Source organism: Trachemys scripta, chromosome 6, assembly GCF_013100865.1.
Source record: "Trachemys scripta elegans isolate TJP31775 chromosome 6, CAS_Tse_1.0, whole genome shotgun sequence".
In the NCBI taxonomy this organism is placed as follows: domain Eukaryota; kingdom Metazoa; phylum Chordata; order Testudines; family Emydidae; genus Trachemys; species Trachemys scripta.
The window spans coordinates 47,095,920-47,112,554 of record NC_048303.1 but is presented as its reverse complement, the minus strand read 5'-3'; the positions used below and the strand labels follow the sequence as shown (position 1 = coordinate 47,112,554).

Here is a 16,635-nt window from a genome sequence, read left to right as displayed (position 1 = left end):
TGGTGTCGAAGAGAAGGCTTTGGATTCTTCGACCATGGGATGGTGTTCCAAGAAGAAGGAGTGCTAGGGCAGAGACGGGCTCCACGTAACGAAAAGAGGGAAAAGCATCTTCGCCAGCCAGCTGGCTAACCTAGTGAGGAGGGTTTTAAACTAGGTTCACCGGGGGAAGGAGACCAAAGCCCTGAGGTAAGTGGGGAAATGGGATCTTGGGAGGAAGCACAAGCAGGAGAGCGCAAGAGGGGAGGACTCCTGTCTCATGCTGAGAAAGAGGGACGATTGTTGAGTTATCTTAAGTGCCTATACACAAATGCAAGAAGCCTAGGCAACAAGCAGGGAGAACTGGAAGTCCTCGCACAGTCAAGGAACTATGATGTGATTGGAATAACAGAGACTTGGTGGGATAACTCACATGACTGGAGTACTGTCATGGATGGATATAAACTGTTCAGGAAGGACAGGCAGGGCAGAAAAGGTGGGGGAGTTGCGTTGTATGTAAGATAGGAGTATGACTGCTCAGAGCTCCGGTATGAAACTGCAGAAAAACCTGAGAGTTTCTGGATAAAGTTGAGAAGTGTGAGCAACAAGGGTGATGTCGTGGTTGGAGTCTGCTATAGACCACCGGACCAGGGGGATGAGGTGGACGAGGCTTTCTTCTGGCAACTAGCAGAAGTTGCTAGATCGCAGGCCCTGGTTCTCATGGGAGACTTTAATCACCCTGATATCTGCTGGGAGAGCAATACAGCGGTGCACAGGCAATCCAGGAAATTTTTGGAAAGTGTAGGGGACAATTTCCTGGTGCAAGTGCTGGAGGAACCAACTAGGGGCAAAGCTTTTCTTGACCTGCTGCTCACAAACAGGGAAGAACTAGTAGGGGAAGCAAAAGTGGATGGGAACCTGGGAGGTAGTGACCATGAGATGGTCGAGTTCAAGATCCTGATACAAGGAAGAAAGGAGAGCAGCAGAATACGGACCCTGGACTTCAGAAAAGCAGACTTTGACTCCCTCAGGGAACAGATGGGCAGGATCCCCTGGGAGAATAACATGAAGGGCAAAGGGGTCCAGGAGAGCTGGCTGTATTTTAAAGAATCCTTATTGAGGTTGCAGGAACAAACCATCCCGATGTGTAGAAAGAATAGTAAATATGGCAGGCTACCAGCTTGGCTAAACAGTGAAATCCTTGCTGATCTTAAACGCAAAAAAGAAGCTTATAAGAAGTGAAAGATTGGACAAATGACCAGGGAGAAGTATAAAAATATTGCTCAGGCGTGCAGGAGTGAAATCAGGAAGGCCAAATCACACTTGAAGTTGCAGTTAGCAAGAGATGTTAAGAGTAACAAGAAGAGTTTCTTCAGGTATGTTAGCAACAAGAAGAAAATCAAGGAAAGCGTGGGCCCCTTACTGAATGAGGGAGGCAACCTAGTGACCGAGGATGTGGAAAAAGCTAATGTACTCAATGATTTTTTTGCCTCTGTCTTCACGCACAAGGTCAGCTCCCAGATTGCTGCACTGGGCAGTACAGCATGGGGAGAAGGTGACCAACCCTCTATGGAGAAAGAAGTGGTTCGGGACTATTTAGAAAAACTGGACGTGCACAAGTCCATGGCCGGATGCGCTGCATCCGAGGGTGCTAAAGGAGTTGGCGGGTGAGATTGCAGAGCCATTAGCCATTATTTTTGAAAACTCATGGCGATCGGGGGAGGTCCCAGATGACTGGAAAAAGGCTAATGTAGTGCCCATCTTTAAAAAAGGGAAGGAGGAGGATCCGGGGAACTACAGGCCAGTCAGCCTCACCTCAGTCCCTGGAAAAATCATGGAGCAGGTCCTCAGGGAATCAATTATGAAACATTTAGAGGAGAGGAAAGTGATCAGGAACAGTCAGCATGGATTCACGAAAGGGAAGTCGTGCCTGACTAACCTAATTGCCTTCTATGATGAGATAACTGGCTCTGTGGATGAGGGGAAAGCAGTGGATGTGTTAGTCCTTGACTTTAGCAAAGCTTTTGATACTGTCTCCCACAGTATTCTTGCCGCCAAGTTAAAGAAGTATGGGCTGGATGAATGGACTGTAAGGTGGATAGAAAGCTGGCTAGATCGTCGGGCTCAACGGGTAGTGATCAATGGCTCCATGTCTAGTTGGCAGCCGGCTTCAAATGGAGTGCCCCAAGGGTCGGTCCTGGGGCCGGTTTTGTTTAATATCTTTATTAATGATCTGGAGGATGGTGTGGACTGCACTCTCAGCAAGTTTGCAGATGACACTAAACTAGGAGGCGTGGTAGATACACTGGAGGGTAGGGATCGGATACAGAGGAACCTAGACAAATTAGAGGATTGGGCCGAAAAAAACCTGATGAGGTTCAACAAGGACAAGTGCAGAGTCCTGCACTTAGGACGGAAGAATCCCATGCACTGCTACAGACTAGGGACCGAATGGCTAGGTAGCAGTTCTGCAGAAAAGGACCTAGGGGTCACAGTGGACTAGAAGCTGGATATGAGTCAACAGTGTGCTCTTGTTGCCAAGAAGGCTAACGGCATTTTGGGCTGTAAAAGTAGGGGCATTGCCAGCAGATCGAGGAACGTGATCGTTCCCCTTTATTCGACATTGGTGAGGCCTCATCTGGAATACTGTGTCCAGTTTTGGGCCCCACACTACAAGAAGGATGTGGAAAAATTGGAAAGAGTCCAGCGGAGGGCAACAAAAATGATTAGGGGTCTGGAGCACATGACTTATGAGGAGAGGCTGAGGGAACTGGGATTGTTTAGTCTCCAGAAGAGAAGAATGAGGGGGGATTTGATAGCAGCCTTCAACTACCTGAAGGGGGGTTCCAAAGAGGATGGAGCTCGGCTGTTCTCAGTGGTGGCAGATGACAGAACAAGGAGGAATGGTCTCAAGTTGCAGTGGGGAGGTCCAGGTTGGATATCAGGAAAAACTATTTCACTAGGAGGGTGGTGAAACACTGGAATGCGTTACCTAGGGAGGTGGTGGAGTCTCCTTCCTTGGAGGTTTTTAAGGCCCGGCTTGACAAAGCCCTGGCTGGGATGATTTAGCTGGGAATTGGTCCTGCTTTGAGCAGGGGGTTGGACTAGATGACCTCTTGAGGTCCCGTCCAACTCTGATATTCTATGATTCTATGATTCTTAGAGGGAAATATCCACGGACCACCTGAATGGAGCTCGCAGACCACAGTTTGAGAACCTCTGAATTACATGATCACATACTATCCCTATCCTTGGATGATGGTGATGAGGAGAGGGGAGGGTGGAGATTAGGATTGGCTGGATGAGGAGACTAGGACTAGGCCTTAGCCAGCATGTGGAGGAGACTAGGGTGAGGGTGAGGGAAACAAGAGGGATGGACAAACCTGGGACAACGGTTGACTGGAGGGACAGAGGCAAAAAGTCTGTGAACACAAGGGCACGCTGCCATCCAGAATCGGCCATGGAACCCAAGATTCCTAACTCTCACCGTTCTTCTCTATTTACAGCTGCAATTGAAGTCAACAGGAGTTGTGCTCTGCTTATATCAATGCTACATGAAAAATCAGGCACTAAGTGACTCAAATTTGGCACCCAAAATAAGTGGACACTTTGGATCTTAATCTCTTCTTGCCTCAGATACTTATTTGTAAAGTAGAATAATAATAGCCTGTCACCTCAAAGGAGTGTTATTAAGAAAAATAATTAATGTTTATGAAACACTCAGATACTATAGTGATGAATGTCACAGTTTCAGAGCAACTGCACCTGGATTTCTCCCACTATAGTCTCTGAAGGGCACCCACTTAAAGGTTTCTGGGTCCACCTCTTCTGGGTGGAGACCCACATCTCCCTACATCCTGACCAGGGATTTTAGGGCTGCACAGTTGCCTGCCTTACCATATGATATCCCCAGCAAGCTGTGCTTCCTCTCCAAAGGCTGTGACCAGTGTATTGCCTGCAATTATAAGTTACCACACAGCTCCTTCTAAGTAAGTGTGTTTATTCTTATGGTAAAAGCCTTACAGAGAAAACATATTAAAACAATCAAAGTTCTTACATACATGTTAAAAAGCTTGCCAGAGGTCACCCTCAGCTCCAACCTAGGGTTCTGGTAGGCATGGTTGCTCCGGGGCTGGAGCACCCATGGGGAAAAAATGGTGGATGCTGAGCACCCACCAGCAGCCTCCCATCAACTGCCCCTCCACCTCCCAGTGCTTCCTGCCCGCCGGCAGGCCCTGCAGATCAGCGCCTTCCCCTTCCTCCCCACACCTCCCACCTGCCATAATCAGCTGTTTTGCGGCACGCAGGAGGCTCTGAGGGGGAGGAGGAAAAGAGCAAGGACACAGCGTGCTTGGGGAAGGGGGCGGAACTGGGTAGGAAGAGGCGGGGCAAGGATGGGGCTTTGGGGGAAGGAGTGGAGTGGGGGCAAGGCCTCAGGCAGAGCCAGGGGTCGAGCACCTCCTCAGCACTTTGGAAAGTCAGCGCCTGTGCTGGTAGGTTTTAATCCTTCAAAACCCACAATTGGGTTTCCTCTGTGTTACAAATATATCTCTGTCTTAGATCCAGAGCAGAACAAAGACATAACCTGTTTCTTGATATAGCTTTGATCTTGGCCTTGTGTAACAGGTAATCACCAGACAAAGACCCTCTCCTCACTCAGTAGCTTCAAAGGCTGGGTGTTTGCATAACTGGAGCTGGGTAATTTGCGTTCACCTCTCCCTAGGGATTCCCCAGGAGATCCACTTCACACTTATTATCCCATAAATCCATACTTGTCTGGCACATTTTCAATATAATATTTTGAACTCCCAGGTCTCACATCACATCTCTCCCCTAGAGAGGTTACATACAATCCCAGCACATAATAATACATACATTTAGTGCAATGAGATTTTCCAAAGACATTGCAGGATATTCCCATATCCGTTAGAATTATTAATTTCCTCATGGGCTTTTCCATGGTGCTCACTGTAACAGATATTGGAATTTCCTGTGAGTACTATCCATTCTGTGCACCGAACAAGTCAAAGGTCCTATAGAAAAAATAAGACGTGATCACGGAATTAAAGACTATCATAATGTATACACACAAGGAGGATTAATTAAGGTTGTACAGGTAACCTTACATCACTAGCTTCCTTGTACCACTCTGTCTTAATCCTATTTTGAAGCAAACACCGCATGAAATAAGGATATTTTTTTCAGGGGAAAGGCTAACTTAAATTGATAGTTGGTAACAGTGTCAATTATGAAGCTTTTAAAAAGTAGTAATTTGGCTAATAGTAACTTAATCAGAGACCAGAGTCACTACTGACACACACACACACCTGCACTCCAGTCAGTCACCTTAACACCTTTCATTCATAATGGCCCTGTTCCACACTTGAGATTGTGACCTTAAGTTGTAAGACTCTGCATCTGAATGCTACCATCTCTTCTCCCCACACAAGAATTATCATTTATATTTTAGCTATCATAACCAGACCTTACCAAAAGAATATTCTACAACTATTAGACTGATTTTTGTCAAAGCATCTGAACATAATCTCTTATTTTTCAGGCCCTTTAGCAGAAGGCACCACTCAGCATGCCGTCTGCTTGCAGCCTACGCTCTTGTGGAGCTAAGATTGGTACATTTAGTATTTGTTGCAAGATCTACTTTACAATGCTTCAAGGTCACAGATACTTTTTACTGCTTACAAACAATGCCATTATGATTTATATAGTACTTTTGATCTCCATGGAACTTTATAAGCATCCCATTTCTCAAAGCTGAAAACAACTATGAGCCAAATCAGCTGGGAGGAAGAATTTAATCAGAAAAATGTGAAGGATAATTGGGAATCATTTAAGAACACCTTCCTAGATGCTAAAACAAAAACAAACAAACAAACAAAAACGATCCCACACTCAAGGAGGCCATACTGGTTAAAAAGAAACTGGACCTGGTATAGAGGGGAAGTGAAAGAAGCTATAAAAAATAATACATAACAAATGGAAGAAGGGGGAAATTGATAGTAATGAATATAAATCAGAAATTAGGAATTGTAGAAATTTGATAAGGGAAGCAGAGGGACACAATAAGCCCCAGAGAGGGAGAATATTTGTCTAAGAACTCTGGTTTGATAGGAAATCACTGCAAGACCCAAGAGGGAAAAGAGGGCAAATGGCCTGCAAAGACAGAAATTGCCACAAGGGTGTGTGTGCAGGGATGGAGCCTATCATTGGCCATTGCATTAGAGGCTTTATAAACACTTCAGTAAGACTGTCCCTACTAGAGCTGATCAAATAACTGATTTTTCACTGGCAGGTCCAAAAACATCAGAATTTTGGTTTGGATGGAACTGAAACAACAGTATTTTGTGATTCAGAAGGTGGAAAAATGTCATTTAGCCAGCTACTAGGGCACTCAACTAGAAGGAGGGAGAGGTGGCTTCAAGTCCCTATTCCAGAGCAGAAATTAAAACCTTGCATCTCCCACATGCTAGGTTGAATAGCCTAACCACAAGGGTACAGGGTATATTTGAATAGTCATTAGTCCAGAGAAGGAGTGACACTTTAGGTCAATATCTAGGGCACTCATCTCAGAGGGATGACACACCCAGATTCCAGTCCCCCCTGCACTATTTGTGTGTACAAATGGAACAGGTTGTTGAGAGATTGAGACAGATCCCCCAACAGACTAGCTTATAGCTTGGTAGGTCAAGTACTCACCAAACACTGGGGAAAACTGGGTTCAAGTCCCTGCATTGCTCAAATGTAAGATGAATGCCTGAGCTGAACATTATAAGAAGGGGCAGTGTCACTGCAAACAGTTCTGGTGCCTAAGTCTCCTTGTGAACCCAGCCTGAAAAATCAAAACAAGATATTTCAGAAGTGTCAAAACTGTTCGTTTAGATATTTCTGATACTTATTTATTTTCTAACTTGGACTGAAACAATTTGCTGAAATTGACACAAATTTGCAAAATGTTTTGGTTGACCCAAATCTGCCTTCTTTGTTTAAAAAGAGTTTCAGACAAAACATTTCACCCAGCTTTAGTCCCTATCCCAGAGAGCTTAGAGTCTTAGATAATGAAAAGATGCAAAAGTGGAAGAAACAGACAAAAGGAGGGTGCAAAGAGCACAGAAGGATGAATGAAAACGTCATGCACAGCAAACACTAGTGCCCAAGACCCATTGAAATTGCTGTCCCAACCTCTCCATGCAGAAATAAAAAAGGCCATGAAAAACCTTTGAGGTGCTTTCCTCCCACTTCTGTGGTGGAGCTGGAGGCCAAAAGTGAACTGAGCTATTCCTGATGGAAGCTGGCATTTTTCTTTTTATTGTCCTGTCATATAGTCCAGCAGATGGTGTCTGAAAGGGAAAAATTTGTGCTGTTAGCCCTTCATTCCATCAAGGGCGAGACTTAGGACACCACAATGTGCCATAGCTTCTGCCTTTTGTCATTCTCTCATGTAAGGTGATCACATTCAGAGATTGAGAAATAGATGTTTTGTCTATTTATTTTACACTTTTGCCTTTTTTTTCCCCCTTCAGATAAATGGCAGAACTCCATGTATTCAGATTCCTTGGCCACACAATTAGCTGCTGATGTCACTCCTTGCTTCAGAATTGTGATCCAACACCTACATGACTCTTCGAAAAAGTACTTAGGCTCAGGGCTTAAATACTCAGAGTATTTTCTACAACTCCCTTCCCCCATCATTCCCCCGTGCTTTAAAAACCTCCAGGGGGGCTGAAAATATTTACCAGATCTCTGCTTCAGACAGCACGGGCTGAATTTAAGCCCTGCTTAGGCTTTATTATGAGGATAACTTTCAAAATGTGAATTAAGTGTAGACTGATGCAGTACTGTATCACCAGCCAGCCTGAAACAAATAAATGTCCCCCACTTATCTCAAGGGACTGTAAATTTACATTTTAATTTGTTGTTGGACACACTGGGCTAGCTCTGCTAGGAGTTCAAGTCACCTCTGCCTCTGAACATTATTTCTTGCGGAAGCAGGAGGGAGGGGGAAGCAAACAAATTCTCATAATAGGTATCGCTAGTGCATTCTCATTAGTGGATGATATTATGGAGTGTGTGATTTTTTTTTTTTTAAACATATGCACCTGAAAGCAACTTTTTTAGGGATATTTTTATAAACCTAGAAAATAAATAAATAGTGAACATAATATGTCAAACTAAGGCTTTGTCTACACTACACAGCTTTTAGCGACATGGCGTGTCGCTAAAAGTCAGGTAGTTAAATGCTGTTTGTCGGCACTTTTGCCAACAAAATACTTCCACACCCTACGAGTGGGGTTCATGTTGTCGACAGGAGAACGCGCCTGCCAACAATGAGCCATTTACACTGCCACTTGCCACAGCAAATCTTTGGTCTTTGGGGGGGGGGGGGGGGGGGGGGGGGAGAGATTCTTTAAGTAACTGTGAACGACAACATTTTTGTCGTTCAATTGGCAGTGTAGACAAAGCCTTAATCACTACAGAATGACTAATTAAGGAAAAAATGTAAGCATTTAATAAACTTGCTATACAAGAAAAAAAAGTTTGATGGTCTGTTTTTCAGAGGTGCTCAGCAACCCAATCTTGTCAACAGAAGCACCTTTGTAAAGTTAGGCCACTACTGTATGAAGACTCCATCTAATGTACACATGTATGTATTGCCTGCATCACTACAATGCTGACTGATATAATACAGAATTTCATACTCAAATTAAAAACAATATATTTATTTTGGTAAATGTTATAATTATCATACAATACATGAAATGTTTGTGCCAGCATTTAAAATAATTTTAGAGAGGAAAAAAAGATGGGTAAAGAACAACTACAACATTGTTTAAGGATAGTGCATTTCACATTTGGACTAATAAAAGTATTTTCATTCACATGCAATTGATATTTTGCAGAAATAAAGTCCTCATTGATCTGTCCAGAAAGCACCAATTGTATGTTGACTCAGCAAGTAAACTTTTCTTAAAGATTTCCTGATTTAGGAGATATAGTTAAGACAGTGCTCCTGTAGAACTGAAAATGTAAAGATAAATACAGCCATAAATTAACTGACAAGGTACACAGTGCATTCAAAAAGTCCCAAAGGTATATTTTTCTTAAATTCATAGATCCCATTGACAACCATGTCATTCTCAAGTGACTGGGGTTTATTGAATTTTTTTTATTAACAATTATAATAAAAAAACAGTAGCCTTTGCTTAGTATAGTCATAGATATAAAGACTTGTATTCCTAAATAAAAATTGAAGAGGATATAAGTACAAGCAGTCCAATAGTAGTAAAACATTGGACAAATATTTTAGCTTGCATTTTATTTATATAAAATCTCAATATATGTTTAGGTTTCAAAAATATTATTCTCTCTGGTTAAATTACATCATTTATTATTCATATTATGCTAGCACCTAGAAGCTCTAGTGAGGGATCAGGGCTATACTGTACTAGTTGAAATCCCCACCAACTTCCAGGGAAATAGCATTGGGCCCAGAATCTTTTAATTTATAAGGAAATTCAGTGCTCACGAAACAGTGACTAAGAGCCTTGGCATCAGCCAGGGATAGTGTGGGCAGGTGATTTGAAAGATTTAATAGCTCTGCTAATGTATCTTAGGGACCATATGCACTATGAAATTGTCTGTGTTAAAACGTGTTTGGGAACCACCATGTTACAACTCTGCTTTGGTCCTGGTCTTTGTGGACAGGAGCAATGTTATAACCGGGCTAAAGTACAAAACAAACCTGTTTTGGACTTTGTCTTTATCAAGTTGGTCCCCAGCTGTATTAAATCATCATGCTTTAAAATAGTCACTTTCATAATGTAGATGGGAGCAGGATTTGGGCCTGTGACCTAATTAACAGCGAAATTCACATACACTTCAATGAGACAAGGCTTTTGTCCTTAGTCCCTCAATATAGTCATTAGCTTCCCTTGAGCAGAAACTACTGATCGTTCCAAATTTCCTGAATTGCTAACAGAGCTGAAACCTTAAAAAGTATATTGTTCTTTTTCCTAGTTCCCTGTTTGAACATGAGCATCCTCAATTATATCAGAATTGATCTGCGTACACATGGTTAAATACTATTCAATGAACATATATGTCTGCAAACTGCTGTTTTCCCGAACCGTTTAGTTGGTCAAATAATATTAATTGAAAACATTTTACTCTAATAATAGCAGCAATATCAATCAAAAATACTCAACATTTTTTCTGGTATTCAGCCTGTTCTAGCTAGAAATGGAGTTTATCATATAACTACTTGCTGCAAATACAGCTAAATAGAAACGTTTTAAGAAACGACAAGTACTTGCAAATATTAAAGAAAGCCATGGAGTGACAGATATTTTTAATGAACGAGATAAAACCAACTTGGAACTGAAAGGCTACTTTCCAGAAACTTTCAGTGTAGGTCAACTTTTGGACTGTGTCCAAATAGCTGATAAAAATTATGTTTAAGTGTAGTCTCAGAAACTTAATACCTTATCATAAGTAGGGCCCTACCAAATTCATAGGTATGAAAAACACACCACGGAATGTGAAATCTGGTCTTTTGTGTGCTTTTACCCTATACTATACAGATTTCACGGGGGAGACCAGCGTTTCTCAAATTGGGGGTCCTGACACAAAAGGGAGTTGCAAGGGGGGAGTCAGTTGTGTAGGGGGGTGTCACAAGGTTATTTTAGGGGGGTTGTAGTATTGTCACCCTTACTTCTGTGCTGCCTTCAGAGCTGGGCAGCTGGAGAGTGGCAGCTGTTGTCCAGGTATCTAGCTCTGAAGGCGGCACCCCACCAGCAGCAGTACAGAAGTAAGGGTGGCAATACCATACCATGCCACCCTTACTTTTGCATTGCTGCCTTCAGAGCTGGGTTGCTGGAGAGTGGCGGCTGCTGCCCTAGGGCTCAGCTCGGCAGGCGGCAGTGCAGAAGTAAAGTTGGCAATATCATACCATGCCATCCTTACTTCTGCGCTGCTGCTGGCAGTGGCTCTGCCTTCAGAGCTGGGCTCCCGGCCAGCAGCCACCGCTCTCCAGCTGCCCAGCTCCGAAGGCAGCGCCACTGCCAGCAGCAGCACAGAAGTAAGGACAGCAGTACCGCAACAACCCCCTACAATAACCTTGCATCCCTCCCACAACTCCTTTTTGGGTCAAGATCCTTTCAATTACAACACTCTGAAATTTCAGATTTAAATGGCTGAAATAAAGAAATTTATTATTTTTTAAATCCTACGACCATGAAATTGAACAAAATAGACTGTGAATTTGGTAGGGCCCTAATCATAAGGTGTATCAAAACACTGGTATAATTATAATTTAAATAATAAAACAAAACAAACACTGAAACCACGAAGCTATTTGTTGGGACTTAATCTGGAATGGTCTTTGCTGCTATGTGTTACATACAGGATTTTGAAATGCATCCAGCATTGCTAATGTTAATTAATGAACTACAGATACAACACAGCATGACTCTTGGTTTTCCACACATTTCTTATACCTTTTTTTAAGCACACGGCAGAGTTGGAAGAGAATCAAATGTTTTTTTAAGTCTTTATTTTGGTTATCCGATGTAAGAGGAAAAGAACAGGTAAAAGGCAAAACCATCCCCACAGCAAAAACAAACCACCTTGATTAATTAATACACCAATCCTTCCAAAAGCTTTTGGCCGACTTTTTTTCATAGTAGCAGGCACACACAGAAGCAGACAGTAAACAGACAGTTTACAAAGTCTAAAAAGGATTATACAGTACAACATAATTAAAAAAATAAGTATCTTAACATTTTTACCCCGAGTATTGAAATATGTTCTTTAGAAAAGTAGTTAAAATAAATTATATGGAGATATACCTATCTCCTAGAGCTGGAAAGGACCCTGAAAGGTCATTGAATCCAGCCCCCTGCCTTCACTAGCAGGACCAAGTACTGATTTTGCCCCAGATCCCTAGGTGGCCCCCTCAAGGATTAAATTCACAACCCTGGGTTTAGCAGGCCAATGCTCAAACCACTGAGCTATCCCTCCCCCCGTCCCCCTCTTTCATAAACCAGATTTTCTGGAATTTTATTACAGAATTAGAGTTTAAATTTAGGGATGCCTAGGACATGCCCTGCAAGGCTTACTTGTGCCTTGGCACTATCACAAGTTATTTTTTAATTCTGAGTGCTCTTGATATGTACAATTCATATCTGTAGTTTCATCTATCCCTTGCACATAATTTTCTTTTAAATTCCTGGATGGCCAGGAATGTGATTTTTTAAGTGGTCTTGCTGATTTTTGATATATTTTTGTGTTGAGAATTGAGAAAGTGTTGTCCTGAGAGCCAAGATTTTGGCAACATGAATATTCAGGCTCAGTTGACTCTTGAGATTCTGAAGCTGTATCCTGATGGTTCTTCAGAGTAATGTTTTCTCCTGAAAGATTGTTTTTGTTACTCTGCTTTGATGCATCTTCTTTTCCCTCCATTGCACGAGCCAGCATATAACTAACCTTTCTTTGATGAGCCAAAGCCTCTTCTTTATCATTCAGCTGTATTAAAAAGAAAAAAAGAAAACTAGTTTATAAACTATTCCTTAGAACATCGTCATATGCGAGTCAACAATATTTGTTTGCTCAGTGGGAACAAAGCTAACTTTGATCAATATGCTTTTTCAAGATTTTTTTAAGATACTAACCAAATCTATTAGCATCCTGAGGATTTCATGAGGATTATCCAATTCTTCCATTTTCCTGCAGTCAGCATCAGAAATAAGCATGCCCGCCAACTTTTGTCCCAGATTTTTCTTGTTCCCTTGCAACTTCACAAGTCCTGAGAAAAGGAATACACTTCATTTGAAATACACAAAAAGGACATGAAAACTAGTATGACTTTGGGATAAAATATACATTTACAAAGTAATCCAAATTATAGATGATTTTCATGGGACACAATATGGCAAATGGTTTTGCATGCAAGGCTGTGCTGGCTCACACCAATGATAAAATAGTCTTGATTGCAAACATGGGTCAACAAAATGGAAACTCCTGGAACTGCATGAGAAATACACTTTGGCTCTTCTATAAAGACTGTGAAGTCCTCTGAGATCTACTGATGAAAAACTCAATATAAGAGGGTAGGTATTATTATAACAATCCCTACTTGTTTTGTTTTATAAAAGGGACACTATATGCTAAGTTAAAAAAGGTTTTGTGGAAGAAATGTAAAAAGTTGTAAGTCTTAAACTGCTATATCTATCTATATCTATATATATATATTTAAATTTCAATGAAGATTAAAATAAACAAAGGATAAACTATCCTGAGTTAAGTCTAGAAATATATGCTAATATCCCACTATAAAAAGAGTGTGGAAGTTTTAAGTTCTCTTTATGTTTGCTGAAGATGCCTCAGGACATATAATTAGCGAACAAAGACACCAGAATAATCAGTAGTTTCATGAAAGCTTCTAAAATATATCTCATGTCAGAATATTACATTCTGGGGCCTCTTTAGCAAACAAAGAAAAAAACCCAGCAGATTTCACAAACCATAGCAGCAGTGGGTCAGTGGATAACACATGGGACTGGAAGTGGGTTCTGTTCCCAGCTCTGCCGTGGATTTGTGAACAAAGCACTTAATATTTTCTGTACCTTGGTTTTCCTATGTGTACAATAAGGATAATGATATTTACTCCTCTCCTTTACAGATCTCTTTGAGATCTGTGGATGGCCAGTGCCAAGTATTATTGATAATAAGAATGTTTTCTAAAAATAGTTAAAACTTGTTTATATATTATGTAATATTTCTCAAATTGCCTAGAGAGTGGGGGATATTCAACACACATTTCTGTGCTTAATTCAAAGTTGTAATTCCCTTACCTTGTGAATTTATCATACATCATAATTAAGGCTAAGATTCTGTCACGAATATTTTTAGTAAAAGTCACGGACAGGTCACGGGCAATAAAGAAAAATTCATGGAAGCCTGTGACCTATCTATGACTTTTACTAAAAATATGCATGACAAAATGGGGAGCTGCAGGCTCCCCACATCACCCAGGGAGGCCTGGGTTGGAGATACAGGGTCTGCCCACCACCCATGGTGGCTCCAAGTTCAGGGCACCCCAGCTGCCCATGGAGGCTCAGTGCTTTGTGCCCTCCGCGGAGGCTCACTGCTCTGTGCTGCCCATGGAGGCTCAGTGCTTCGTGCCGCCTGTGGAGGCTCTGAGCCCCATGCCACCGCTGGTGGCTCTGTGTTCCAGGGCGCCTGTGGCAGCCGGGACTTCCAGAGAGCCCTGCTGCCCGCAGCAGCCAGGCGTTTGGGGTCTCCCCATTGCCTCAGAGCTCTGGGCACCCCTGCCTCCGCCCTGGCTGGGAGCTGCCTGCGGGGCAACCCTGCCTCCCTCTGCGGCCGGGAGCTTGGGCTCCCGCAGTTCCCAGCTGCCAGAGGTGGCAGGGGACCCTACAGTCCTGAGGCACTGGGGGCTCAAGTCACGGAGGTCTCTGGAAGTCATGGAATACATGACCTCCATGACAAAATCATAGCCCTAATCATAATACTTCTATAAAACAAATTAGTACTATCAACACATCTTTCTCTTTTATTAAAAAAAAAAAAAAAAAAAAAACACGCAACTAAAACTGTAAATTAAATCTTGCCCAGAATTAAAATTTGTAACAATACGCTTGTATAAATCCTATTAACAATATAAATCTTTTCACAAAAGGTCATTACAATTCTAAATAAAAGTTGTTGGTTGTTTTTTCTTAAAAAGAAAAGAGTACTCACCTTGTGCAGTAACTGCGGTTCTTCAAGATCTGTGTCCTTATGGGTGCTCCACTTCAGTTACTTCAGGTGCCTCTCAAGCCATTGGTCAGAGATTTTCCATTAGCAGTGTCCATTCGACTCACACATGCCCTCTATACAACCACAGGCCACACATCAACGATATATAGGGCTGCACAGGCAAATTTCCCTCAGTTCCTTCCAGGGGTGCAAGTAACTTAAAGGACTTACCAGTACGCCGGAGTCCTGAGCAGGGGTGTGGCCTCAACCAGAAGAGGTGGGGCCTTTCAAGATTTAAAGGTTCTGGGGCTCCGGCTGTGGCTGGGAGCCCCAGGGCCTTTAAATCACCCCAGAGCTACCAGCTGCAGAGGCAGCTTGGAGCCCCGGGCTCAGGGGCGAATTAAAGGGCCCGGGGCTCTGGCTACCACGGGGCTCCGGGCCCTTTAAATCACCGCAGGAGCCCTGCCGCCACTAACCCGGGGCGGCAAGGGTCAGGCGGGGATTTAAAGGGCCCACAGCTCCCTGCAGTTGCAGGAGCACCGGGCCCTTTAAATTCCCGCCCGAGCCCAGCTGCAGGAGCCCCAGGGCTCCGGGATTTTAAAGGGCCAGAGGCTCCGGCCGCTGCGGGGAGCCCCGGGCCCTTTAAAGCGCCGCCGGAGATCCGGCAGCGGGGCTCATGCGGTGCTTTAAAGGGTCCGGGGCTCCCCGAAGCAGCTGGAGCCCCGGGCCCTTTAAATTGCCGCCGAGAAGCCAGTCCAGTCCAGTCCAGCATGGCTGTCCCGGATTCTACCGCCTTACTTTCATCTCTGGTTCCTTCTCTATCTGACAGTGCAACAAAGAGCAGTCTGAAGCAGGGGATAGGAGGGTGGATAGTAGAGCATCCATAGAGAGAGACAGCTCAAAAAAACAGAGTTACTCCACAAGGTGACAGGTTTCAGAGTGGTAGCCATGTTAGTCTGTATCAGCAAAAACAACGAGGCGTCCTTGTGGCACCTTAGAGACTAACAAATTTATTTGGGCATAAGCTTTCGTGGGCTAGGAGTAACTTCTTCTTCAAGTAGTATCCCTATGGATGCTCCACTTCCAGTGACTCCCAAGGGGTATCCCCACAGGGGATGGGGAGCTTTGGAATCAAGTCCAAGACAGAAGACAGTAGAGCACAACCAAGTGTTGCATCAGAACTGATGGCAAGAACCAAGGCATAATGTTCAGAAAAAGTATGCACTAAGGTAGAGCTGCTAGATGGGCCTGTTTCAAACACTGGAAGGTTTTTGACTAAAGCTGTGGAATCCTTGTCAAAGTATGGGGTCCTGTAATGATGCGAGGGGAACTCTGCACTGATAAGTAGACCAACTGAACGTCTCCTTCATCCTCCTCAATGTCCTTTAATGGGGAGGAGGGACCCAGTAGAAAAGGGTGGGGAATCCTGCAAGGTAGCAATGATAATCTGGGGACTGGGGTCTCAGTACTGAGACTCAGTTGGCATCCATGAGCAGTGAGGCTCCAGCTTGTCTAACACTAACAAGTCCCTGGAGTAGCAGAATTCCTGGGGTAGCAAGTGGGTTGGTAATGATGCAGAAGTTGAGGTGGAGGGTACTGTTGATCTGGAGCATATAGATGCTGGGGCCAAAGGTGTCTGATGCTTTGATTTTGCTGGTACTGATGGACCAGAATGCGAAGACACCACTGCTAAGTCTGCTGTAGATGATGCCGTTCTATAGGAGTGTATGTCCTGGGCCACTCTGTTCTTCCCAGATGGTACCAAGGAGCTGTGCTTCTCCAAAGTGCTCCAGGATCTCCCAGCCCCACGAGTACCAGAGAAAGAGTCCTTCACCTCCATGGTACTGAGTCAAGGAGGCGAAGCTTCTGACACTGCAGACTTAGAAG

The 16,635-nt window shown here is 43.4% G+C and overlaps 1 protein-coding gene across 1 annotated transcript in view; it reads right to left on the bottom strand.

Annotated features, from left to right (window-relative positions):
• Positions 1–11,195: 11,195 nt before the first annotated feature.
• CCDC125 (coiled-coil domain containing 125) overlaps positions 11,196–16,635 on the bottom strand; it is a 37,017-nt gene continuing 31,577 nt past the window's right edge. Inside the window, exons 11-12 of the mRNA XM_034774626.1 lie at positions 12,660–12,793; positions 11,196–12,513 (exon numbers count right to left, since the gene is read on the bottom strand). Of these exons, the coding sequence (XP_034630517.1) occupies positions 12,124–12,513; positions 12,660–12,793 (524 nt within the window). The 3' untranslated portion in view covers positions 11,196–12,123. The remainder of the gene's footprint in view (positions 12,514–12,659; positions 12,794–16,635) is intronic.